At 44.3% G+C, this 27,201-nt stretch overlaps 1 protein-coding gene across 3 annotated transcripts; it reads left to right on the top strand.

Moving 5' to 3' along the window:
• On the top strand, nt 1-27,201 carry UPF3A (UPF3A regulator of nonsense mediated mRNA decay). Of its 3 annotated transcripts, XM_075563378.1 has the most exons (10): nt 1-309; nt 1,453-1,559; nt 2,985-3,091; nt 5,410-5,508; nt 5,628-5,738; nt 8,401-8,456; nt 8,549-8,707; nt 19,778-19,938; nt 21,996-22,293; nt 25,675-27,201. In XM_075563378.1, the coding sequence occupies exons 1-10, from the start codon at nt 61-63 to the stop codon at nt 25,849-25,851; spliced, it is 1,524 nt and encodes a 507-aa protein (XP_075419493.1). In that variant the 5' UTR covers nt 1-60; the 3' UTR covers nt 25,852-27,201. The 3 variants fall into 3 exon arrangements, with proteins under 3 accessions (XP_075419493.1, XP_075419494.1, XP_075419495.1); XM_075563379.1 differs by lacking the exon at nt 21,996-22,293; XM_075563380.1 differs by lacking the exons at nt 19,778-19,938; nt 21,996-22,293.

The following is a 27,201-nucleotide window of genomic DNA, read 5'->3' as shown; positions in this document are numbered from 1 at the left end:
CTCGCGGGGCAGGGGCCGCCGAAAAGCCGAGAGGCCGCCGCGCGCAGGGGAGGGTGCGAGATGCGGTCCGAGAAGGACGCGGCCAGTGGGCCGGGGGCATCCGGGCCCGCGGTGGCTGTTCGGGGCCCGAGTGGGAGGGAAAAGCCGCCGGCGCCCGCCCACCGCGGGGGGCCGGCCACGGAGGTCCAGTTCCGCTGGGAGTCGCCCCGGCTGGAGGCCGACACGCCGGCGGCCTCCGCCTCTGGCTGTGGGGGTGGCGGGGGCGGTGCGAGCAAACCACGCGAGGAGAAGAGGACGGTTCTGAGCAAGGTCTGCGCAGGGGGTGGGGTGAGGGCGGCGGGGGTGGGGCGAGGGAAGGGGCGGGGCGTGGAGGAGTCCCGCGGGGCGTGGGGGAGGGGCGGCGGTTTCAGGACCGCGGAGAGCGCCGCCGTGGGAGCGGGAACCTTTTGGGGGTGCTGGCCGGCTGAGAGGCTGAGGATAGGGCGGGGGAAGGGGACACAGGGAGACCCTTCCTGCACTTTCTCACTGGGTGTCTTTAATTTAAGAGGTATGAGTCATTTTCAACTGGATTTAAAATCCATGACTCGCTCCTCCTACCCGCCCCACCCCGTCACTGTCTCCCGTTCTGACGTTATTGCTAACAGCCACCCCTACAGATGGGGGTCTTAGACGCCTCCCGTTTTGAAGCATGACACTGCTGAGAAGGTGGGCGATTGCTTAGTTGATAGAGTTCCACTCTGCTGGGAAGATCTCCAGAGACAGGCGGCTGAAACTGAGCGCCGCAGAAAGTATTACCAGGTAGTGCTTCTGCCGGTGCTTCGACTGGCCTGAGAGTGCTGACAGCAACCAGTGAGCCGGCTGAGGCTCCTCCGCAAGCTGCCGTTTCTCTGTGTTTGGTTTTTCCTTTTTTTCTGGATGTTTTACGTTCTCGTTTTACTATATAAGACAGGAAGCGTGCAAGACGCGCTCGTTGTAAATGCGGACAGAACAGTGCATATCGTATGGCAGTTTGCTTGAGGTAGGGGTGGAATGAGTACTGGAAAAAGGACACAGCCTTTTCCAACGTCGCAGTACCGCTTGAAACCCCGGTGGCCTAGTGGTCACTTGTTGGCCTGCATCCGCCTGGGCTGCACTTTGAAACCAGCAGGTGCTCCTCCTCCCGGGGAAGACAGGGCTTTCTACTCCCATAAAGCATCCCCGACTCTGTACCGAACCCACGGTGACAGTTCTGTCCTGCTCTAGTGGGTCGCTGTGTGTCAGAATTAACTTGAAGGCAGTGAGTTTTGTTTGTGTGTTTGCTTTTCTGTACCATTTGAAAGCCACCCTCAACATGCTTAGCTTGTCTTGTCTCTGAAGTGTGCTTCTGTTGGACGTCCAGCTCAGTTTCTTCAGGCGTTGAGGAGTTGAGGCTGAATCTATTAAGGGCGGACGAAAGTTTGGTCTTCTCCGTAGGTTGTCATCCGGCGGCTTCCTCCCAGCCTCACCAAGGAGCAGCTGGAAGAGCAGCTACTCCCGCTCCCCGCGCACGATTACTTTGAGTTCTGTGCTGCTGACCTCAGGTGAGCGGGACTGGGACAGGACTGCGATGTTCAAAGGTTGAAAGGGCTGTCAGTTGATGGGCAGTTATCATAGATAGAAGTTTTCCCCAAAAAAGAAAAGCTTTCCATATTCTTTTCCAAGTGTCCACAGAAATCAATGCCTTCCTTTATTTTTGCCGGTTACTTCTAAGTAGAGGTTATTAAATTCCTCAAAAATAGAATTTGGCATCCTTCTGTCATCGCCGTAGTACAAAAGAAAAAAAGACATAACTTCTTACTGTTTGAACTTCATTTCACATACCTTAACTTATGAAATTATATTGAAATATAACCCCCCCCCCCAAACATGAGTGTGCCATCCAAGTGAGCGAGTTTATGTACTGGACAACCAGATAAAGAAGCACAATGTGGCTGGACTCCATGAGCCCCACTATGGAGCCCTGGTGGGGGAGTGGATGAACGTTTGTCAGCAGTCTGTAGCCACCAGTCACTCATAGGGAGCAAAATAACACTGTTTGTACCCATAAAGATTCACCACCTCTGAAGCCCTAGGGAGAGGTTTTGCCTACAGAGGCACTGTGAATTGGCACCCGTCCATGGCAGTGGGTGGAAGCCACCGGTCCCCTGTTGCATCACTGATAGCCTCCTTTCTCCCCCCCCACCCCCCAGTTAGATCTTCACTTCTGTCGTGTGGTAATGGGATGACATCACAGGAACATTTCCCTATGGTCCTTTCAGCAGAGGACTGATCTTTAACCCCGTTCACACCTTTTAGCAAACAACGCCACTAGGATTTCGTTATTTTCCACTGCATCTTTATGGTCATTAGAATGGTCTTCAAAGATGATTTTCATGTGTCTAAAGTTTAGGGAAAAACTTATGAAAAGAATTAGGAATTCCGTGACCCAGATTGGAATACCAGTTCCGCCTTTCAAGTACTAATTTCTCTGGACCTCGGTCTTCTTCTCTGTATTAGAGTGTTGAAATGGCCTTCCTAGGAAGGAGATGGGGTGGCTGTAGACGGGAGTTGAAGAAGGCCTAATTCTTCCTGTAGACTTCAAGGAGCTTTTTGAGTGTGGTATCATGTACAACATAAATACTCTTAGAACACCTAAAAGTATTCTTTAAATTATAGAGGAATGAAATAAATTATGACTAGAGTTCTATACCAGTGATGATGTGTAATGTGTAAACTTTTCTTTGGTATTTTAACCTCTGAGGACCAGTATTTGCATCCTGGCTTTGGGGAAACTGACTCTAAATTGTCTCTCCCAAGTTATCAATATCTGTTAACTCCCCCCAAACTATCTAGGCTATTAGAAATAACTGAGACATGAACTTTGGCATAGAGGTTTTGTCGAAGTGGTTTGTTTTATCCAAAGGGGGAAAAAAAGACAAAATTAAGGAAATCTTGTATTTTTTACTAACCATTGTCTCTTATTTCAGCCTTTATCCGCATCTCTACTCAAGAGCATACATAAACTTTAGAAATCCTGATGACATCCTTCTTTTTAGAGACCGTTTTGATGGATATGTCTTCATTGACAGTAAAGGTTGGATCTTTGGCTTTTTAATTATTATAATCTTGGTGTATTAATGAAGTTTTGTGACATTTAATTAAGATGTTCTCTAATATTTAACTGAAATAAATATTAGTCTAAAATAAGTTTCTACATTTTTATTATGCCACTGTGGTTGTGTTCTGAGATTAAAAGTTTAAATTATATATAAACCAAAAGTACTCTACCAATTCTGAGTAACAGGGACAATCCCTTTACATGTTGTCATTGAGAAGTGGGGTCTTTCATATAAATGCGTTCTCAGGATAGCTTAACTTTTTCATGTACTAAGACTAATGGGACAATGATGGGGCTTTCTACTCCCATAAACAGTTCCAGCCTGGGAAACTCACAGGGCAGCTGTGCCCTGTCCTATCGGGTCATTATGAGTTGGCATCGACTCGATGGCAGTGAGTTTGGTTTAGTTTTGTATTTTGAGAAGTCTAGTCATACCCATCTTTCATAAACACTTTTTACTTGTTATGCACCTACTCCTTCTCAAGCTAACCAGAGTACTGTTCATAATCCTATCACTTCTTGATAATGTCATGGGGGAGAACGCAGAAGGAGTGGAAATCCACTACAGGCACCGCGATACCCACCGCTGTAGAAAACGGTCCCACGTCCCTAGCCCTTTTGAGTTCTTACATCTGATTCGCTTTCCTTTCTCTCCTCATCTGACTGCCAGCGGCTGCATTCACAACTGTCAGGTCTTTACAGCAGTGCTTTAACAGGAATTGGCTTTCTGTTTTCCCACCAACCAGCCTCTTCCCTCTCCATCCCCGCCCCACCACTGATTGCTTTCTTCTCTTCCACTGTGGGGGAAAAACTAGAAAAAGATGTTAGGACACCACTAGGGTGCGGGCTGGAAGGTTTTCCTGGTGAGGAAAAGGAAGTTTGAAGTGTGGCTCTTTGACTGCGCTCTCAGGAATTTGTGCAGCCCCTCTTGGTAAGGTTCTGCTCTGTAACAGGCACAGCGGTAGATGTTGTGGGAGGAGCAGTGGTGCAGACCTGCTGGTTCTTCACTGCATTCTGACTATTGAGGTTGACACAGTGTGGCTCCTGGATCAACGAGAGGTGCCGTGTCAGTCACCTGACCATTATTAACAGTGGAGATGATTATTCAGTGGGCTTAGTACTGCAGTAGTTGTGTTCCACTTGTTGATTAAGCAGGCGGTAGATGATTCTGGTGTAAGTTTGTGTGTGTGTGTGCAGGGTTTTCCCCACAGAACAGCATCAGCAACTTTTAGTGACTTCCATTCTAACTTGGCTATTTCATCAAATTATTACCTGTAGTATTAAACATATCCTTTATAACTACCTTCTTAAAGTCATTTGTCTTCTCTGAACAGTAATTTCCTTGAATGCATACCGCAGGTTGATGAATAAATTAACCATTAAAAATTAAAGCAAATATAGTTAAGAGTTCTGACAATTTAAGGGGTCCTGGTTTATTGAGATATAAGTTACATATGGTAACATTCATCTTGGGTCCAGGTTTATTGAGATGTATATTACATATCAAATTCATCCTTTTAAAGTATACAGTTTACATATAGTAAAATTCATCTTTTTAAAGTATACAGTTTAACCATTAAGGATGGTGAAAGTCCTGTTGCCATTATTACAGCATAACAAGTTGTCTGCAACTTAATATGCCAAGTGTAGTTGAAGATAGATATCTATATATATACACACATACATACAGTCATGACACATTCCAGATACAGTCTGTAAAATTAGATGTTATATAATGTGGACATTATACAAACATCATATTCCATACAGGTAGTCTCTGGATTATGAACAAGTGCTATTACTAAACCTGCCGTGCGTAATTTGGAGCAGTTAGATGTGATTCATATTTAACAGTCAACTATTTGTCTTAGTATGAAGAGACTTGAAACAGTTCTGGAAGAATTCCATTTTCTCAGGAGCTGTATGAAGGCCCCCTCTTATATAGTATACCTTTCTATGCATAAAAATCATTAAAGAGACACTTCCTGATACATAAAACATCTTTAAGGTGGTAATCATGTTGATGAATGTCACAAAGTAACACCCATTTGTTATTACATACCATTGTCTATACTAAAATTTTATTAATGTAATGGATTTTATGGGCATTAGGACCACAGACATGCGCAATCAGCTATTGCCTGAGCAGATGCTATGTGGCACATGACTGTAGATTGTAATATAAAGCCGTAATACTGCATTTTCATTATTACCCTTAACCCTGTAGGTAAACTACACCATTGTTTTCTAAAATGAATTTGAGAGTGGTTTTTGGAATTTATTTTCTGTTAAAGGCCTGGAATACCCTGCAGTGGTAGAATTTGCTCCATTCCAAAAGATATCCAAAAAGAAGCTAAAGAAAAAAGATGCCAAAACTGGGAGCATTGAGGATGGTAAGCTCTTTACAAACGCTGGATTATGAGCCAGCCAGTTTCAGTATACTGCTGGAATAGAGGTCCTCTCCCATGCACGTGGAGAAGTGTGTTCCCTGACTTCTCTTCTTAACTTACAGATCCAGAATACAAGAAGTTCTTAGAAAGTTACTGTGCAGAGGAAGAGAAAACTAGTACCAGTCCTGAAACTCTCCTGGGAGAGATAGAGGCAAAGACACGAGAACTCATTGGTCTGTTTCCCTCATTTCTTCTACTTACTTTATTGAAGTATATGTATTTGAGTATGTACTTTTTATTTCTCATGTTTATTATAAAAAATTGTAACATATTACAGGGTTGGCAGAAGTTTATTTCTCGTTTGGCAGGAGGGACAGAAAATAATCTTGGAGCATTTCTTGATGGTGAGCCCTCCACAGTTAGGGCCATTTTGTGTAAGAGTTGCAGTGGCCCCTCTGTTCCAGCGTGAGCCGGAGTAAGGCCTCAGAAGGCTGTGCCCCGTGGTGTTCGGGAAGGAGCACCATGCTCAGTCTCAGCAAAGGGTACAGTTAAAGTGGACCCCTCAGGAGCCCCTAGAAATGAAACACTGGGCTTAAGTGAAACAAGTCACGCCCCTGAACAAACCAAACTAGGGAGGGAGCCCTGCTGAAGGTGCTTTAAAGCCTGGCCTTACACCTGCAGTGGTTGTTTTTAGAAATGACTGTCTCTTTGTTGTTGTTTGCCAGTTACTGACTCACAGCAACACTCCATAGTCTTTCAGAAGCTGTGAACCTTACAGAAGCAGATAGCCTCATCTTTCTCCCTAGGAGCAGCTGGTGAGATTGAACCACCAACCTAGTAGCAGTGCCCCAAAACCTCAAGAGTGGATATGAACTGCTGTTAGCCATTCACAAGCAAACAGCTTGTACAAATCAGCCACAAAAACCCTTACGAAAAGCAGTGCACTAGTCTCTGGTATAGTGCCCTGCAGATTGGAAAGCACTTGAAATATGACTGGAGTGTCAGGACACGGCTTGAGTAAATGTTTGTTGAGTAAATTAGTGAGAATGGTTAATGTTATTGAAATAGAGTCTATACACCTTCATAGTGTAGTAACAAAGGTTTTACATTTTATGATAGCTAATTTAATGTATAGCTCAAAGGTTTTTAATCACTGAAAGTAAATACTTATTGCTGGTTATTCGTTGGGCTGTTAACTACAGGGGCAGCAGTTCAAAACCTCCAGTCATGTTTTAAGTGCCTTCCAGTCTGCAGGGCACTATACCAGAGACGAGTGCACTGCTTTCCGTAAGGGTTTTCGTGGCTGGTTTGTACAGAATTGGACCACTTCCTTCCTCCTAGTCTGTTCTTCGTCAGGGAGCCCTGCTGAACCCGGTCCCCCGTGGACGGCCTTACTGGAATCTGAAACACCGGTGGCAGAGCTTCCAGCTTCAGAGCAACAAGCAAGCCACCACAGTAAAACAGTATTGGGAGCAAGACTGAGAATTTACTTTAGAGCATGTTAAATTTAAGAAAAAGCAAAGTAGAACTTATTTGCCAAACCCACCTTCCCCCTACCCTCATTTCTTTGTCACTCTGCTTTGAATGCCCCCTTGTACAGGACACACACAGGACAAGAACCAGGGCTTTGTCATATCACAGTAGTATTAACACATCGTTAAGGGTAGGCCTATCCAGCAAAACATGTCTCATTCATCTCTGTTCCCAGCAACTTGCTCATGGCCTGGCGCACAGTGCTGAGTCTGTGTGTGTGGTAAACACCAGGAGCCCTAGTGGCACAGTGGTAAAGTGCCAGGCAGCCAACTTAAAGGTCAGTGGCTTGTGCCCACCAGCTGTTCCATGGGAGAAAAGTGTGACAGTCTGCTTCAGTAAGATGTACAGCCTTGGAAACCTAATCGGGCAGTTGTACTCTGCTCTGCTGATTCACCGTGAGTCTAATGGACTCTGTGGCAATAGGTACACCTATATATCATGAACCATTTGCCATTTCAATACTTTTACATGTACAATTCAGTGACATCATGTTGCGCATCATCATACTTTCAGAATTTTCCACAAATTCTCACTAATTTGGGATGGTCTTCCTCTTATAAGGGCTGATTGTTGACAGTCATGAGCCACCTTTAATCATCCTAAGCTAGAATTCACTGTCGCCCTAGGATCCACCCCTGGCCGGAAGCACGGTTCTCGTGGCACCTTGTATTTGTGTGTACCCCCAACGAGTCTCACTACCTGTGATCCACCTATGAAAATAGAGCTGGCTGGCCATCTCCACACTGGAAACCGGTTTAGTTCTAGCAGCAGGTTGAAAGATACCATAGAAGGTCGCAAATACTTACTCCCAATTTCTTAGGGTCACAGAAATCAAATGAAAGTTTTTCTCTAGAAAAATATCCATGGTCATAATTATGCATAATTTCACACACAGTTTTTAAGTGTTGATGAATCCTTGATTCCCAGTTAAGAATCGCCAGCTTAGGGACTCTCCCATTCCTGAGTAAACCCCATGGTTCTAATTCATTCCTGCTCTAGGAATTCTGGAAAAGTTATGTCAGCTGTCTTGTGTATGCAGTGAATCTTCCTTCTTCATTGAGTCTGTGTTCTGCAAGACCTGAAGAATACATCCAAATCAGGATTGACTCAGTTGGCAACGGGTTTGAGTTTGGGCTTGGATTTGCTATTAGTATGTATTGAATTGTCAGTCTTCTTAACAGGACTTGGCTATGTGGGGTGGAGTAAAACCTCCTCAGGCTACAGTGTATGTTCATGTAACTTTAAAAAATAATCACAGTATTCCTCTAATAATTTTAAATATTAAATTGGAAACACATTTAAAATGAAGAAGAGAAATTTTATTTTAAAAGTTAAAAACTACATTACAATTTTCTGTTTCAGCTAGGAGAACTACACCTCTTTTGGAATATATTAAAAATAGAAAATTAGAGAAGCAGGTAGGTCTGGCCTTTCCCCTGATAAATATCTCTCCTGTTTTTGCCATTTTCTTGAGACGATTTATACACGTAATACTTTGCCATAACTGTAGCGGATTCGAGAAGAGAAGCGGGAAGAACGAAGGAGGAGAGAGCTAGAAAAGAAGCGCTCGCGGGAAGAAGAGAAAAGGAGAAGAAGAGAAGAAGAAAGGTGTAAGAAAAAAGAGGCAGACAAGCAAAAGCGAACTGTTGAGAAGGAAGTAAGGATCAAGGTAACCTTGAGCAGGCATTTCTCCCTGATTAGCTGCACTACACTAAGCGGGCCTTCCAGCTATGCCAGCGCTGGATTTCAAGACACTCCCCTTGGGGCTGTTCCTTGTTCACTTTTGGTCCTGAAATAGTTCATTTCAGACTGCCCACAAAGCCCTAGGAGTCTGCTCAGACATGCTCTGTGACTGTAGGAAGACTTGAGAATGGGTGGGCGGGCCAAAGAGAAGGCCCAGAGTTGAAAAAGACTGGGCCAGAGCCAGGAGAACGACCCTCAGGGCAAACCAGGTGAGTCTAGGCAGTTTCCGTTCCTGCGTTCGTGGTGACCCTGCGTGTGAGAGTAGATCTGTGCTTCATTGGATTTCCAGTGACTGCTTGTTCTGATGCAGATCACCCAGCCTTTCCTCTGGGGCGTGTCGGGTGAGCGCAGAGCTCCAGCCTTTCCATTCTCAGGCAAGCACGCTAACCCTATGCACCACCCCCCAGGGGTGCTTGCCCCAGAGTAGTCCCACATGAAAAATTAATAGTTTCTCTTCAGCTTACGTTTCTCTTTAAAGAAAAGATTTCCTGGGGGAACCCCCTAAAAAGCCCACCTGTGAGAACCACAGACTCAGCATATATATCTCTTCCTTATATTTGGTCAACATTTCGCCTTTACGACAGACAATAACGAAAACTCTACTAGCCAACTAGTGTTTGCATTAGTGACATACTTCGAGCAGCAATGAATTGGAGGTCTGAGGCGACAGTAATGCAAGCTCCCGTTTCACTGAACACCGATGGTTCACATAGCAGCCTGCCTGGACTTTGTTACCTAACCAGGTAGACAAATGAGGAGAGGATGCCTTCAGCCCTCTGTGTGCAGCTTAACTCAGAGAAGAAAGCATGGCCATTTGGTGTTTTGGTTTGGAGGGCTATCAGCACTGGGTTCCTGTCTTGCTTTCCCAGTCCCTTATGAAGAAGTCCTTGTGACTTAGAAATCCACAACCACTGCCATTAAGCCAATTCCCGCTCATAGCCACCTGATTGCAGGGTTTCCCAGGCTGTGCGTCTTCTCAGAAGCAGACAGCTTCATCTGTCTCCGAGGGAGCAGCTGGTGGGTTGAACCATCACCTTTACTGCCAGCAGTCCAACACCTACGTGATTGGTTGGGTGCATTGTTGTCACTGTGTGCCGGTGAGTCAGTGCTGACTCATGGTGACCCTGTAGGGTAGAGCAGCTCTTCCCCCTAGCGTTTCCTGGACTGTGATCGATCTATAAGAACAGATCGCCAACTCCTTTCTCCTTGGCGTGACTAGAGGGTTCAAACTGGCAACCTTTCAACTAATTGCCAAATGTTGAATCACAGTACCCTGAGGGCTCTTTGTCAGATGTATAAAGGCCATTTTTCTCTTCATAAACAGTATCAGCCCAGATTGAGATTAGTACTCTATTCAAATGGCATGATTGAATCCAAATTTAAGGCCTATGTGTATCTTAGCTCTTTCATGGAGGATTCAAATAGAGCCCTGATGGTATGGTGTTTAAAGTATCTGGCTAATGTTGGGGCATTCAGTGGTTCAAACATGCCAGCCATTCCATGGGCGGAAGACATGGCAGTCTGCTTCCATAGAGGTGTCCAGCCTTGGAAACCTCTACTCTGTCCTGTAGGGTTACTATGAGTCAGAAGGACTCGGCGGCAGTGAAGTGTTTGGAATAAGCATTCTATAGAATCATAAAATGTAAAGGAAAAAAACCCTAAATGGTCAGTACTTTAGGAAAAGATAGACTAGAAATGAAAAGTGCAAGGGAAGAAATCACAGATTCATCCACATTATTTTGCATGACCTTCGTGAAAGGAAAGGGACAGACTAGTTCTTAGAACTTCAACATGGGAGTGGCAAACCTTAACGCTGCCTGCATTTCATTGGTCAAAGCAAGGCCAGTCACTCCCTGCCATTGAGCAGCAGCCCTAGAACAGAGTAGCCCTGCCCTTTGGGGTTTCCAAGACCTAACTGTTCACGGAAGTAGACAGCCTCATCTCTCTCCTGTTGTGCAGCAGAGCCACAACTACAAGGAGGCCTTTCCCGCAGTCACCAGGCTTCGTGGCGCGGACCTTGTGGACAGCCGCTCGGCACTAATCCACTGTGCCGTCAGCGCTCTTAAGCAAGGTCCATGGTGCAGATTACTTTCCAATGGCTAGGAAAGAAAAGTGTTACCCATTTTTCAGAAAAGGGAAAATCTGGAAGTTTGTGAGCAGCATCATTGAATAGCATACTTCACGGACTCTTAAAATGCCATCTTTAAGTACAAGGGCATTCTTCCAAAATGCAGCTGTGTGAAAGGCCTGGGCAGGCGCCAGATGGTGCTGCTCTAGCATGTTTCCTTCCAGGATAAAACCCGGATCCGCAGGAATACAAACCATGTGCCCCTCAGAAACTTCACCCATGTAGTTTTTTCCTACTGATTTTGATGGGAATTGGTCAAGAGTATATATAGTTCTGGTATAGATGTGTAGAGCTCTGACATCTCCTGATCTGGTAAGCAAGCACATTGAGGAAATTGCATAACAACCCAACCAGACTAAGAAATATTGTCAATCCCACATCCACAATGGCAAAGCCAGGTTTTGTTTTGTTTTTAGGAAATAATTCTGAGATCAATATATTTTTTTCTGAGATCAATATTTGTTTGGCCCATAATTGTGTAAGGGTTCAGACGCAACCCCCTCATAGCAAACATTGCAAAAAAGTATATTTCCTATATCAAACACAGTAGTCTACAAAGTATAAATTACCAAATAGCCCTTGGAAGATAAATGAAATCTGAGTATTACAAAGTCTCTTTGTAGTTGTAGAAATTGAATTCTGTCATCATGAACAAAGTATAGAATAAGTATATATGTAATTGAAATTTCATGATCACAGATGTCTGAATATTTTGTTTCTAAACAAAAAATAGCTTACCCAGTTTTATCAAAATCTTTCAGAAAGAACCATTGAAACTTGTAACCTACAAAATCCTATTGTAATTTTAACGAAGACTTAACTTTAAAATATTTGGTGTTCTCAGAATACTTAATTTGAAGGGCTCATTCTTTTATTAATTGCTGCATTGTGTTTGGTTGTATAAATATACATAGTTTATGTATCCATCCACCTGCTGATTTCTGCCACTGCTTTCAACTGTAGACCATTATTTAAAACAACAGCTGCTGTGGGCAGTCATGCACGAGCCTTTGTTAGGACATAGAGTGTCATTCCTTGTAGGTGAATACCTAAGGGTGAAATGACTGGGGGGTGGGGTGAGTGTAAGTAAAACTTCATTAAAAACAAACAAAAATATTTGGTGTTGAAATTAGAATCCAAATTTTCCAAATAAACTTACGTCAATAAAAGCAAACTTAGGATCTTTCCTCTAGGAAAAAAGAGATCAAAACATAGAAACAAAAAAGAGAAAGGGATTCTTGTCGAAATCTGAAGAAAGAAAATCTTGGTGGCAGACTGGACCCTAATGACAGTGATTAATCCATGTCTTCTGTCCTTAAGAATGGCTGGCACGCTGATTAAGATGTAAGCCTAACACTACATGCGAGATTCAGGTCATCTGACCATTTGCTTAACCTATAATAAACATCTGTAATCAATTTGGGTACCTCTGACTTATAAATCACTTGGAGGATTTATATTTTTAAAAAAGAACTGAAAGACTAAATCTAGGGAAATACCAAAAGAACTTGTAGGATTTACCCAAAGACGAGGAGTCAGGCAGATGGTCTCATATTTATTGTTAATAATAAGGAGAAGTATACAAGGAGAAAAATCCAGCTTTTCCTACAAAGTCTCTCAGACTAAGCAGCGAGCTTGAGTCAGAGTAGAAAGTTAGGTTACCAAAGTTATAAATATAACTTTTACATATGTACATTGTAAGCAATGGATTACATTATCAAAAACAGTGATGTGGTCTTTTCCATGCCACTCTTTAAAAATGCACAAGAATGTTTGTGGCTGTGTTGTAAAAATGTAGAGTCGGCATAGGAGAATTCTGGAAGGTACACACCAGACTGTTAGTAGCCAGCCATTGAGTCTCAGGAAGGTGTCTGCCATGCTCTGCAGATCTGGTCCTCCTCTCACCTTCTGTCATACTCCCCGGCTTCACTCCCCGACCACTCCTGCTGTCTTCCCTCTTTTCTCAAATACACCAGCTCTTGAGGTTGCTTCCCTCCACGAGGAGCTTCTTCCCCAGACTGATGCATTGGTTCATTCTTCTCCTCACGTTTGACTGCATTCATGTGTTACCTCCTAGAGAGGCCTCTTTTGACCTCTCCTCTTCCTCCTACTCTGGACACCTCATATATTTAATCTTAGCCCAAATTATCTTATTCAGCAGCTGTTTGGTTTTTCATTGGATGCACACACCATTGCCATCACTACCATTCTTCCCCCTCGAGACCAGCACGGCCTCAGCTAGGATGTGAAGTGGAGTAAGTTTTTTAATGCAGGGACCTTGGGTGCTTTATTCCCAACTTTATTCCTAGCTTCTAATGCAGGATCTTCCACAAAATTATTTGTTGAATAAATGAATACATTCATTCTTACAGTTCCTTGTGGTTTGCATATTTTGCTTTTGTAATTCAAACAGTGATCATCTTGATGCATGCCGTAGCACGGATGATCCTTGATATCTCTGGAAAGAGATGAGGCTGTGTTCTCCCAGAAACATGTATAGCCTTAGGAAGCCTAGGGGGCTGTTCTGTGCTGTCCTAGATGTTCGCAGTGAGTCAGCATCCCCTCAGTGGCAGTGAGTGAGATGTGGGAAGGAGCAGGGAAGGGGGGTTGTTGCTGGGGAGCACTGGGTTGTATTAATGGTGGTGGAATAATTTGGGAAAGGACAATGAGAAGGGAGGCACACTTGAAGAATACAATCAATGTCATTTAATTAGTTAGAAGTTGTTGGGAAAGGCTAGTTATCTGAAAGGAAACATTGAACTGTGTTGATCTCATGAATGTAGAACAGAGGCCATGCACACGCTAACACGATGCATATCTTTGTGGAAAAGCAACTTTAGTATTTTCCCTGATGTTATATCTGTTTCATTTTTTAAGTAACTGTAATTGAAATGTCTCTGTGCAAGATAGGTTTAATGCTGTAAGAGAGGAAAACAATATTTCACCACTAGAATTTTCCATTCTGTTCCCTGATCTGCCTCTACCTATGGTGCTTAAAGCTGTACCGCGAGCCAGGGAGAAAGATTCAAAGACATATGAAATTACATCCATCGTTGCAGCCTGCTAATTCTGTTTCAAGAAAAGGATTACTAATACTGTAAAGGCTGGATTAATTTTGAAAAACTTACTATTAGAAATCTAGAACCGATGGCTACAAGAAAACTAAACGCTCCGAGCCCGGTGTCCTGGAAACCGTCACCATTAGCGTTGTATGACAGAGTTATGTAGGTATGTCTTCACTTACACGTGTGTGTGTGTGTGCATGTGAGGGTGACTCAGAAAGTATTGCTTCTTGGTTTCGTGCTCAAACATGCACAGGGGCATTGCAAACAAGATGTAGTTAAGCATCTCTCTGAAACCAGTAGATGGCTACAGAATATTTTCATAGTAATATTCTTGTCTTAGTCTTATTAGCGTGCCTTTGAAAAATAGGGTACTCTTTGTGCCATTGGAAGAGGGTGGACTATTTAAAATGGCTAATCATAAGTTTTTAACAGAGTTCACATGGACATCTTTCCAAGTCAAAAAGTATTGCAGTAAATTTGTGTGAATGCTACCCTACATAAAACAGATAGTTTTTAAAGGGGTCAATTGTTTTAAGGTAGATTGGGACGATTTCAAAGATGAACCAAGAGAATATCGCCCGTTTTGGTGAATGGAGGAACTCTGGCTGAAGTCCAGAAACTGATGGAAGAAGACTGTAGACTCACCATTCACAGTGTAGCTATTGAATTTGGAATCTCTCTTGAGTCAGCATTTTCCATTCTAAGTGAACCTCTTGGCCTCCGGAAGCCTTTGGCGGGATGTGTGCCGGCATCAAAGAGTTCTTTCCATCAGGCTTGTAAGAAAGATCCAAACGAATGAAAACAATGTTATGGAATTAACCCTAACTGAAGATGAGTCTTACATTTACGTGAACGAGGGCCAATCAAAACAGTGGCTTCCAAAGGGGGTTCAGTTGAAGACCAGTCAGCTCAGATGGTTCTGCCATCTATTTTGGAGGATTTAGTAGAGTACTTGAAGGACTCCAGCCAATCATGAGGCTTAGTGTGAAGATGTTGAAAGGAAATGTAAAACTGCATGGGGGAGAAAGGGCCAGAAAGGAATGTTCCCACCGCGACAGGCGCCTGTGAGGGTACCCAGGCCATTCCAGGAGAATTGGTTGGGAAACCTTACCCCTCGAACCTACAGCCCTGATCTTACCCCTTTGGACTTCTTGTCTCCCAAGCTCAAAACCATTTTAGAAGAACCCAATTTCAGTCCCTCAAGAGTAGCAAAACTGCTTTTGGCCTGGTATACATGGAAGAGCACAAAACTCTGTGAGGAAGGGTCAGAAGTGCACAGAACTAGGTATCAGAGATACAAAGACACAGTAATAGGCCTATGTTTTGATGTTGTTTAATAAAACTTTCTGTGATTTTGGAGCAGTGCTTTTTTACCTAACCTCATATTAACATATAAATAGAATTTGGATCATTCTGTTCTGCCTCACTTTTTTATTCGTTAACATCAGCACCCTTCCATCATATTAGCTGTTCTCCAAACACTAGCTACAAATCACTGTGTTGACTGACTGCTCCACTGTGTGTTGAATCAAACACCTGTCCCATGGACTCCCAACTTAAAATTTTAGCTACTCAAACATTTGAGCACAATTTTGGTACCTACTTTAAAAACTGATTTTGAGTTTTTTTTTCAGAGCGTACACAGCATGTTCAGTTCCTCTTTGAAAAATGTGCATAAATTGTTCAATAACATTACATTTATAAGAGTACTTTTAAAAGCTCATGGAAAAATTTACCATGTACACTCATGTATAAGCTGAGTTTTTCAGCACAAAAAAATGCGCTGAAAAACTGGGGTTCGGCTTATACACGGGTGAGTGGTACCCCAGTGAGGTGTAACATCTCGCTGGCTCCTCCCCACCCCCATCCCCACCACCCCCACCACCCCTGAGGTAACAGGATGAGCGCCCGTTATCTCACAGGTGATTGCCGCTGCTCCACTGTTCATTCAAAGCACCACTGACACTGCAGGGCTTTGAATGTTTGTTTACTCACATCTAACCAATCAGAGCCATCCTATGACGTGTATCTTTGAATAAGCCTTTTAAAGACTGTGTGTGAAGGATATGGCATGAATGGATGTCATGTGGTCAAGCCCCACTAACAAAAGGAGGAAATCTCATGAAGCCTGACATAGAATTAATAGCAAAGTGGGTTCGAGATGCATGGGAAGACATTCCAGAAGACATGGTGCGACGTGCCTTCCAGAAATGTAGTATTAGCAATGCTATGGATAGTGAAGACTGCGCTTTGTATGAAAATGACAGCAGTGATGGTGATGATGGAGATCTCAGTGAGGATAGCGTCTATGATGACCTCACACCAGCTGAAGCTCTGCATTGGGATATGGATGATGATGAGGAATCCAGTTTTGAAGAATTTTAACTCTTTACATTTTAACTTGGTTGCTGATTGAGCTCAGGGAATAGTACTCTTAAGGTATCATTGTTGATACCTTATTGTTTTTGTTGAACCTATTTTCCACTTACTGTGCTGGTTTGCTAATGTGAAATGACTTGTCCTTTTATTTATGTTTTTTATTTAAAATAAATATTTAAATACATTGCCCCACTGATGTCTCAATTTTTAGTAATTTTATTTTCATTTGTTTTGATTATTGAAACTCACCAATAGCTTCTGCATTTTCCACCCTAGGCTTATACTCAAGTCAATCAGTTTTTCTGGTTTCCCAGGTAATAATTAGGTACCTCGGTGTATACTCGGGTCGGCTTATGTTCGAGTATATACGGTAGGTTCACTTCTCGGTTGAAAGAGTTATCTCAGTGAGTCTCAAAAAGTCATCTGTTCTCTCCTGTGACATTGTGTCTGGATCTTTTTTTCTTTCTCCCTTCCTAGTAGGTTGCATGTTGGGAGCTAACGGGAAGGTCAGCAGTGTGGAAACTCCAGCCATCCAGGGGAGCCACCGGAGCAGTTAGTTCTTGGCTCGTGTGTAGGGTCGCTGTGAGTTGCAGGGGCTCAAAGGCAGTTGTTTCTTTGATTCTGGACTATCTTTTGTGAACTCAGTCCGAATGGTCCGTGGTGGTAGAAGGACAGCATCTAGGTCTTTAGGACTCAAGGTCAAGGAGGTTGTGATTTGTATAAATTTGTTTCTTTGAGCTTGTTGCTTCCTTGCCATGCTGCTCCTGTCAAAGAGAGACCAGTAGTTATGTCTTAGGCAGCAGCTTGAGACATCCAGACGTTTACTTTTTAAATTACTACTGAAAACTAAAGATCTACCTCATTCATCTTGCTACTTGTTTCATTTCTTCCTCTTTTAAAAAAAAATGCTGATTTTGTTTGTATTTGGCTGCTTGGGCCCTTAAACTCTTGGGATAAGTATATTTGCTTTCATTATTTTCTACCAAATGTTTTTTTTCTCAATGATTTCCTAGCAGTTACCACATTAGACAACTTATACTTGTAACAGCACTCAACATATGGACAAGAATTAATGCATAACCTTAGCAAAATCTCTTCCTGGTATGTTCCTCCATATCCAATTTCTGTTGCTGTGTCTGCATTAACATCCATGTACGACCTGTATTTGATAAGCTTGCTTTGTAATTATTTTGTACAAACTTAATATTGTATTGTTTGTGGGATTTAATTATTGAATTTATTCTCTGAAAAGTTCATATACTTGGCCCTTACAATTGCCAATGTTATTTTTTGTTGTTTTTGAAATCAATCTCTCTCTTATACATTTTTATTTTTAATTTTTTTCCCGGTATATAAACAAATATTTATGTAATGTGCTTGCCTGTGCAGTGATGCTAGCAAAACGGGTCTGGTAGTGGCAAATTTGCAGACTTTATTTTTGTTCAAGAATGTCTTGATTTTCTTTCAGTATAAAATGACAACTTTGCTAGGTAAATAATTCTTGGTGGTAGTTATTTTTATTATGTATTTATATGTCTCTCCATTTTCTCCGGGCCTCGAGTCTCTGGGCTGAGAGGCGCTCACGGACCATTAGAAAAGCCCTTTCTTTCGTGTGGTAATTGCCTTTTTCTCTTGCAGCCTTCAGAACCCTTAGTCTTTAGTTGGCCTTCAGTTTCTAAGATCTGTTTCGAGATAAGGACCAAGGTGATCTCTCTGTGTTTCTTCTCATTAGTAGCTTCCTGTGTTTGTAGGTTTGGTTCTCTGATCAGATCTAGCACATTCTCTGTGATCATCTCTTGGAAACGTGTTTCCATGCTTTATGGTTGTCATGGTGCTCTGGGGTTCCAGTAGTTCTAATGTTAGGTTTCTTAAATAATCCTAACTCCAGTTTGGGTTTGCTCATTTTTATTTGTTTTTTTCTCTTGTGTCCTGTATTACTTTGTATTCTAATTCCCTTATCCTGTCTTCTCTCTGGATTTTTTTGTGTGGATGTTTTCAGTCTCCTTGTTGAGGCTCTTAGTTTGTTCCTGGTGGCTGCTCATTTCCTGTTGCTTCATGCTTTCCTTACACATAATCAGTGCCATGGCTTGAACCCTCTCAGTTCTTTCTACTTTTCTGACCTCCATAGGAGGAGATTCCCTTCTCTTCACGTTCTGCTTTTAATTGATCTTCTCGTGATTTTGTGTGCTTTACTATTTTTCATCAAACTTGGGTCATTCTTTTTTTATCTTTTGTTTTTTTTTTTTTTTTTAGTTTGAATTCTGTGTTTTTGTGTGTGGGAACTTTTCCTGATTGGCAACCCTGGTGGCATAATAGTCAAAAGCCAAGCTGCCCATGAAAAGGCCAGAGCCTGCCCAATGAACCCCTGTTAAGGAAAGCTGTGGTAACCTGCCTCCGCAGACTCGTAGCCTTGGGAACCTCATAGGGCAGCTCCACTGCCCCCACTATCCCCCCACCCCCAGTGGTGTTTTGAGTCAGAATCAGTCCTAACGCAGTGGGCTTGGGTTCTTCTCCTGGGAACCACTGGACAGCGTACTTTTCTTTAGGGTATTTGGGGGTTTTTTTTCAGTGCAGATTCAGGAGTCAGGATGCTTTATTTCTGCATGTAATATGCTTGTCTGGAAAGTGAGGTTTATTTGGTCATGGATGCGGATTTAAACAGTGGGGGTCACTTTCCTGTGGTGAACTTAAGGAACTATCTCTGTACTTCATGTGCATCCTCTCCCATGGTGTCCCAGTGTGAACAGGGAGCCGCTGTCAGCCGTTCCCCTGTGCTACCCACCTGGCCACGTTATTCTGCTCACCCTACTGCCCTTGGACTTCCTCCTGCTTCTAGTACCCATCCATCCCAGCCTCATTCAGCAGGGCTCCGTCACCCTGCTACAGGCTCCTCCTCCTCCTCCAGGCTGGGTGGCCCAAGGACTCCCACAGCCCATTGGTGACACTTTAAAAATTACTTTTTAAAACTACTAACCCAAGTTCACTGCCATTGTGTGGATTCCAACTCATAGGGTCACTGTGAGTCAGATGAATTAAGAACTCCAGTTTCTTCAAATTAGCTCCCTTTCTATTGTCCTTTTGGGTTGTTGCCCGACCCCTGAAATTGCTGCAGTGAGCAAGCACTCCAGGTGCCAGTGGTTAGGTTCTCCATAGGCTCTGTGATGTTCCCACCCACCCTTTCCCAGGCTTCTAGACTCCCCATGGTTCTCCAGCATCGCAGCTGCCATCTGGAGTTCTGAGATCCCAGTGTGTGCTTGTGTTTGTTCATTGTTCAGTGGGTTTGTTGCTGAGGAAGTAGTGGGAACACCCACTTACTTTCCTACGTGCTCTGCCCTCTAGCATTCCCCCTTTTAAATATTTATTAAACAATTTCTTGTATAAAATACTTTTAAAGTGATATTTTACTAACATTATAATTTCTCAGCTTCTTAAGAAACCAGAAAAGGGCGAGGAACCAGCCACTGAGAAACTAAAAGAAAGAGGAGAGGAAGTTGATATTGGAGATGGAAAATGGGAAAAAAGCCCTAGCTGTGCTGTCATAAAATCCAGGCCCTTAGAAAGCCCACTGAAGGAGCTCAAGGAACAGTGAGTCGTGGTTTTGTTTTTATGACCACAATAAACATTAGAAATTTGTTAAGTCATATTCAGGATCCTCTGTCAGTAGTAGTACTCTTTCTTTATATTGCCTTTGAAATTCAAAAATCCAACTAGCAGATAGTTGTAAGAGTTTGGTTTTGATTCACATCAGTCATGCCAGGAACTTAGGGTAATTCATCCATTCAGTCTGCAGTCTCAAACCTGTCTTCTTAAGAGGACATTTGTATTCTGTTGTTTTCTTAATTGTCTCTCTTTTGCCTCTTCCTTTTTCTCCTTTATCGTTCTTTCAGCTCTCCTGTTTTTGCCTGTTAGATCCTGAAGACTTGTCCTCCAAGTTTCCTTCATGATTTTATTCACTTTGTAATTTTGTTCTGAGATATCATGTTTAGCATCATCCAAACAGCCAGGTCGGATCTCAACTATGGCTGGTCCTTCCTTTACTTATCTACAGAATTTGACATTTGAGACCTAACCTTTTTGAAGACTAGGAAGTTGTTGTTTTAATTGTGTGAAAGTATCCACACCAAAATATTCACCAGTGCAGCAACTTTCCAGTCAATGATGTTAATTATATTTTTTTTGTTCTGCCACCATAGCTGGCCTTTTAGAAAGTACTTTTGATGCTGAAATGGAGTCAATTTAAGAGTTGTAATTCTTTCCTAAAGTTGTCCTTCATCTAATTCAAGTTGTCGGATCTGACCGGCAGCTAATAATCCTGAGTTTCTCCCCGGGTAGAATACCCATCGCTGCACAGTTCTGTCCTTTGCCTGCTTGGAGTGTCCAGCCCACACAGAGAGGGTGTGAACAGAGCTTTGTGAACAGGAGAGGCATGCAGTCTCTGCTGTGTGTGGTGGAGATTGACAGCCAGGCAGCAGGGGCTGCTCTCTGCTCCCTAGTCCTCAGGGTTTAGTCACCTCCGCCACAGCCCCCCGGGGCCTCATGCAGGCTGGCATCACCAGTCCTTGACCACTCTGCAGGACCTTCAGTCCGGTCCTTACTGCAGCGCTCCTGCCCACTTGCCAGATCTGGCTTCCATAGTGCCGACTGCCCTCCAGACTGTTCCACTCACGAGCTTATAGTTGGAAGCAGGGTTTTAATTTGAAGAATTTGTAGCAGAGTTGTGTAATTTTCCAAGAATTACAATTATTTTTTAACACACACTTTTGCTAAAGTGGTTGTGTGTGTCTGTGGGGAGGCAATGGTTTATTGGGTTCTTTATTAAAATTAATTCAGGTATGATTATGAAATGCATTATCTTTTAGCATTGTTGTAGATGGTCAGGAGGCTTGTGTTTTTAGGGATTGTGTTATAAGAAATAAGCCCATTCCCTATTGCCCCCACCCAGCCATGCTGCTCCATCTGACGGAAGGATGAACCACAGATAGTGTGTGAGACTTTTTGCCCTTTGAGGGAGAAAGCTGTAGGAATCTAATGAGCTCAGCTGCAATATTTTACTTACAGCCACTTAATATTTTGATCTATGCATAAATTTAATCAATGTGGCACAATGAATTTCTGTTCATTGAGTTCTGCTTGGAGCAGAAACTAAATTGTCGATACCAGCTTTGGCCCTGCTGGGTGTTTTTCCGGGCTCTGTCACCTAATTGGCTACTCTAGACCTCTTTTAACCCCCATTGCTTTATCTGTAAAACTGGAGGGGATTCTATTTATTTGGTGGGGTGATTGGGATTTAGAATACATATGCACAAATAAGAGGGGGCTTCAAAAGAGCCCATAGAAAAATCAAAAGATACATGAAATTCTTTAATACAATTTTTTGAAGCCTCATTATGTATCTTACCATAATACCTATTTTCGTTTGGCATTCAGTATCATGACAGATGTAAGCGCTCTCTTTCTGTGTATCCCTCTTTTCATTGATCTCTTCATTGAATGCCTGTGCCCATCCCAGTGCAAACGCAGGCTGTCTACTGATGAGCAGTTTATATAGTCCCTGTCTCTGTGGGTCTTACAGTCTAGAGAGGAAAGCAAGTAATCCAGCGGCACTGTGCATAGGTGTACTAATGATTTATATTGAACCACAGGTCGCAAAATGACAGTGATAAAGAGCAAAGGGATATGGAGAGAAGAGTCCGAGACAAAGAACTTGAAACCCACAGATACCACTTGGAGGATGGCAGAAAGCATAGAGCTCACTATGAATTTGATAAGACTCTGAGAAGGAACGAAGATGAGCTGAAGTGGGGGAAAGGATTCTCCCAGGACAGAGGGAAGCCAGGGAAGCAGAGCGGCAGCTTCACTGTGGAGGCAGTAGAGAGACTGGGGCACGAGGAGCAGAGTGATGATGACGTGGCATCCAGGAAGGAGCGCATGAGGAATAAGGTCCTTCACTCATGTAGGGTAATCTTCCCTTCCCTAACGCAACGCCGTCCCCTGTGCTAGTCTTAGCTGCTGCTTTTCCCCAGCAGCAACTGTTTTACTGAGAAAGGAACAGGAGACGTCTGCATAGGTGTCTGTGGGTATCAGCCCACGTGAGGTCTGATTCCCTGCTGGATCGTGCGTTGAGCCTTGTCTGAGAGAGCAGTGTGTCGGGGGATCACTACTGACTTCAGCAAGTGTGTTTGTTCGCCGGTGGGACGCCAGGGAGCCCTGGTAGCACAGCGGGTACCCGGTGGGCTGCCAACTCCAAGGTCAGCAGCTAGAAACCCCCAGCCTCCCCGAGGGAGAAGAGGTGGCTGCCTGCGCCCGTAAAGAGTGAAGAAACCCACAGGGCCGGTGCCACCCTGTCCTCCAGGAGGGCTGTGCGTCAGGCATCTGGGTGGCAGTTGATTGGGAGTTTGGGGATTAGACACGGAACCGTAACTGAGGGAAGGGAAGCCAAAGCTGGCACACTTCCGCCGTTTGCTGGAAATTAAGTCATGGAAAGAGTATAGCGTCCGCCCCTCAGGAAAGAAAATGTTAATGGCATTTCATGGAGCTTTTATTTTGCATTTATATAGATATAAAATCTTAAGTCTTTACCAGAATAGCCATTTTTCATACATTTAGTGGCATGGCTTATGTTCATTGGGTACTGCCCTCACCACTGTCCTTTTGCACGATTCTACCACCATTAGCAGAAACTCTGGGCCCCTGAGCAATGCATGTAAAAGATTCCCTCTTTTGCATTGTAAGGAGCCCTTGTCGCCCATAGTGAATCATCGACTGACTCAGAGAGCAGGAGACAGGTTCAGCCCACACTGAGGAGAGCGCTCAGCCCGCCCGCCCACTGGTTGGATGCGCGTGGCAGAGACAGAAGCAAGGAACGGCTCCGAAGCAAATTCAAAGCCGAACAAGCCTGAGTTGCATTTCCTTTGATCTCCTTTCCTAGGAAAAAGAAGATGGGATAGATCCAAATGAGATAATCAGCCCCCAAAGAATGGAGTTGGTTAGATAGTAGAGTGACTACATAATCCCTAAGGTCAAAGCCAAATAAAACTATATTGCAGATGTCATTGGGATTTCCAGAAGCAGCTTCTTGCTGGCTGAAACAACGTGTACAGTAGCAATCCTCCAAACGGATCTCCAGTCAGTCATCGGAAGCTCTTATTTCTTCTTCCCCGCCTTCCCCTTCACAGCAAGCATTCACTTTAGAAGTGGAATAATTCCTCCAGAATGTCCACCGCTCCCATCCAAACAGCCTTTCCTTCAGAAGTGTGCCAGTATTTCTTGTTGAGATCACATTTCTCTGAGGAAATGGTATTTAGGATAACAAGCCAGTCCTCGATTGTCTCCAGCTATGTCTTTGGGGGTAGGGCATTTTGTGTCTGTGAATGTTTGTTTTTCAGCTGCCTTTTAGCCGTAGTGAATGACTTGGGCGTTTGCACACGTTAACCTTCTCGGGACCCATAGGACTTAGAGCCCTACCAACACTTTCAGCTTCTCAGAGTCGTTGGGAGGTCACCAGCCCAGTAGTGATACATACCCCAGACCACATGGAGCCTATAAATGGCCTGAGCCTGAAGAAACAGACCTCATCCCCACCAGGCCTACCCCCAGTGTACGCGTGGACATGTGTCCCACAAAATTATTTCAGAATCCATATTACCTTACATTTTTATCCCTTGCTTTTAGCATACCTTCTATTGAAAACACATGACAACAACAAAATTCAAAACAGAGAATAATTCGTTTCTGAAATGAATCCAATCAGAGATTTCTAAAGTAGCCATAACTCGGGACATACAGGTGACTCAACTACACTTAAGAACAGGTGACGAGAGAGTTCTGTGTGTACTAACTCCTGAGTAGTGAGTGCAAGGTAGGCTGGAGCTTCTATACAATCTAAGCCTACAGGTGATTTTATAGCGTCCCTTGGTAGGGTCTCCCTCTATACTTGAATGATCTGTGAGGGGAAAGCATGCAGCCTCTGACAGCAGAGCAGTGGTTTCTAATCCTCTTTTCAGCGTGTGAAGTCTGTGTCTCTGTCTGTTCTTGGGGCTGTCAGATCCACCGAGGGCCTCCAAGCACTTTCCCTCTCCTTTCATTGACCAAGCTTGTGTTTATGGAAAAGAAGTTAAGCCCCCTCCCTCCCTGCCTCCATGCAGAAGCATTCCTGCGGGGGGTGACCTGCGGGGGGACCTTTATACTCAAGATGGAAATAGACCAAAGACTGCTAGGGCGAGTTGCAGAGGAACAGGTGGGACCTGGACTGCACACGCCATGCAACGGCCATCTAAAGGCAGGCGCCGCAGCTCCGTTTCAGGAGGACGCGCCTTTACCTAGCTCTAAACTGGCACTGAGCTGATGAGCAGGGAGGGAGGAATTTGCCTTCCTCTCTGCCCTCCTTCAGTGCTAGTGCCCACAACTGGCTGGCTTCCCCGAGAGGAAGTCCTCCTCATGTTACTGATCTTAACCTTCAGAAGTAGTCCGTGCTTCCCTGGCTGCTTCTGTCCATCTGCCCTGAAGCAATTGCCTCTCACTGTACTGCCATCCTTTTTGTTCCCACGTCCAAGTTTAATAAGATGATGGGTTCGTGTCTTCTACCAAGGGAACCGTTCACAGTTCTACCGCCTTGGCTGGTGGATAGGAATGGTCCACCGGGAATTGTTCATGGCTCACGTCAGTAACTAGTAGTCCATAGATCTCAGGAGCCCTCTGTGCGAGTCCAGGCCTGATTCTGTTGACCCTCGTGTTCACCTGGTATGGTCAACTTGAAGTTCTGAGATGGGCACGGGAACGTGAGTGTTCATCCCCCATAAAGATCCCTGGTGGTGCTGTGGGTTAGCAGTAGGGCTGCAGTCTTAGGGTCTCCCCAAACCCACCGGCCACGCTACCAGGGCAAGACGTGCCCCGTGAGGAGACACAGTCTGGAAACCCCGAGAAGCAGTCCTGCTCTGTCGTCTGAGGGAGTGTGAGGTGATACTAGGTGTGTTTGGGAGGGAAGAGTAACTAGTTAGCAAGTGCGTGTTTGTCGTCGCTCCACGGTCATCTTCACACGCCCAGTAATACTGTCCTGGGCATTAGCTTTTACTTTCAAGGCATTTGAGTGTTAGCTGTCCTTCTTTTCGAGGCGGACCCCTCCCCGCCCCCCTCAGAATTCCTAATTTGTGAGCTAGTCTTCTGAAAAGGGCTGGGTTTTAGTTGCAAAATGAACTGTTATTACACAGAACAGCAGGCCCAGCAGTACAAGTCATGTGATACCAAGCACACACACTGACCCCTTCCAAGTGCAGGGTTAGGGATCACTTCCCTAAGACTAACCCTGCTCTTCTCTCCTGGCAGGACCGGCCGGCCATGCAGCTATACCAGCCAGGAGCTCGCATCCGAGCCCGTTTGGGCGCTGCCAGTAACACCAGTGAGAGTGGGGGTGCCCCCGCTGAGGAGAGCTGTGATGGGAGGAAGTGTGAGGCGGAAGCCTCAACCGGGGCCGCTTCCAAGAAGAGTGGAGAGACAGCGTGAGCCCTATCGTGTCTGAGCCCAGCTTGTGAGGCTGCTCAGCGCCCGTCCATTTCCCAGATGGGGGCATGGGCAGCGTGCGACACGCCCTGCGAATGGTCCCTGCAGGGCAGTGAGAACGAGAGAGCCCTGCGGCAGCAGGAGCGCGGCTTCTCTCGGGGTTCCCATTTGTAAACCAAACTAGTATTCGTTGTTTAGCCCAGCCAGAGAAGATGATTAATGTTGGAGAGCGTAACCGAAACAGAGAGGCAAGTCGTATGTCATTGTGAATTCTGAGGCACTTTATACACGATAGGAATTAATTTGCACTTGGCATTGGTCACATTTGTAAGCATAAAATTGGTAGGGATTGTACCTCATAGTGCTGCTTGCTGGTTTCCAGGAGCCACGGTGTCCTTCGCCTTCTACTCTCCGTGATCAGTCACGCGGCGTCGGTGCTTGAGCACCCTTGAGTTTCCTTCGATCCTGGGACACTCCTCCAACAGCTTAGTCCAACACCTAACAGCTGCAACGATGGCTGGTTGCACCGTTTGTCAGGCAACACTGCCACGGTCTGTGACTGGTTTATACCAGCAGTGCTTTCAGGGTGTGCCTCGGAGAATGGACGTGGCATTCCTTGGGGACGGGGGTAACATAGATGTGGCATCTAGAATCTCTTTTTTAGGCAGCCTTTTTTTTAAAGAGCATATTCTCTCTCTATAAAACGATGCATTCTTTCAGTGAAGTTTTCAGATGTTACTGTATTTTTGGCAATGTGCTTTGAACCTTCTGTTAAATAAAAATGGTTGTTGCTATGGATTTTAAGTCCACTTAGGGTAGTTTTCCTACAGAAAATTTCACATAGTAAAAATTGCTTTTTAAATGTGGCTTTACTTTTCTGCGTATTTTGTGGATTGTACTTCATTCCTTGTTATTGATAAATTATAAAATGTTTTATTTATTTTAAAAACTAAGAATTAGTCATGTGTGTTGTTTTTTTTAAATCTACACTTGTTGGACATCTGGAGGGGGCTTCCAAAAGAGTACATGGGGAAATGGAGTGAAGCGACAGTGGCACTTCCCTACATACTCGTGGGCACCCCGCAGACCGCCCGTTTGAAGCAGCAGAACAGTGCAGCGCTCTTCTTGAACTTCAGGAAGGACGAGGGCAGAACTCAGCTCACGTGCCCAGCCAAGGTGACGCCACCAGAAGATACTCCGTCAACCCTCCTCTGTAAAGAGCCAAGAGCCAATAATGTAGACCACAGGATCTCTGTCACAACTACCAAACTCTGCCTCTGAGGCCAAACCCAGCACCCACAGTCTATGAGCAGATGGGTGTAGCCATGTTCTAATAAACTCATACGTACGGTC

This window comes from Tenrec ecaudatus, chromosome 11, assembly GCF_050624435.1.
Source record: "Tenrec ecaudatus isolate mTenEca1 chromosome 11, mTenEca1.hap1, whole genome shotgun sequence".
NCBI classification, from domain to species: domain Eukaryota; kingdom Metazoa; phylum Chordata; class Mammalia; order Afrosoricida; family Tenrecidae; genus Tenrec; species Tenrec ecaudatus.
Note: the sequence above shows the minus strand (reverse complement) of the source record. Positions and strands in the feature narration are given on the sequence as shown.

Bases quoted from the DNA above. Each gene is read 5' to 3' on its own strand.
- UPF3A (XM_075563378.1), top strand. From the start codon at position 61: ATGCGGTCCGAGAAGGACGCGGCCAGTGGGCCGGGGGCATCCGGGCCC. The intron at 3,092-5,409 runs GTTGGATCTTTG...TTTCTGTTAAAG, and splicing joins TGTCTTCATTGACAGTAAAG to GCCTGGAATACCCTGCAGTG. The intron at 8,457-8,548 runs GTAGGTCTGGCC...CCATAACTGTAG, and splicing joins ATAGAAAATTAGAGAAGCAG to CGGATTCGAGAAGAGAAGCG.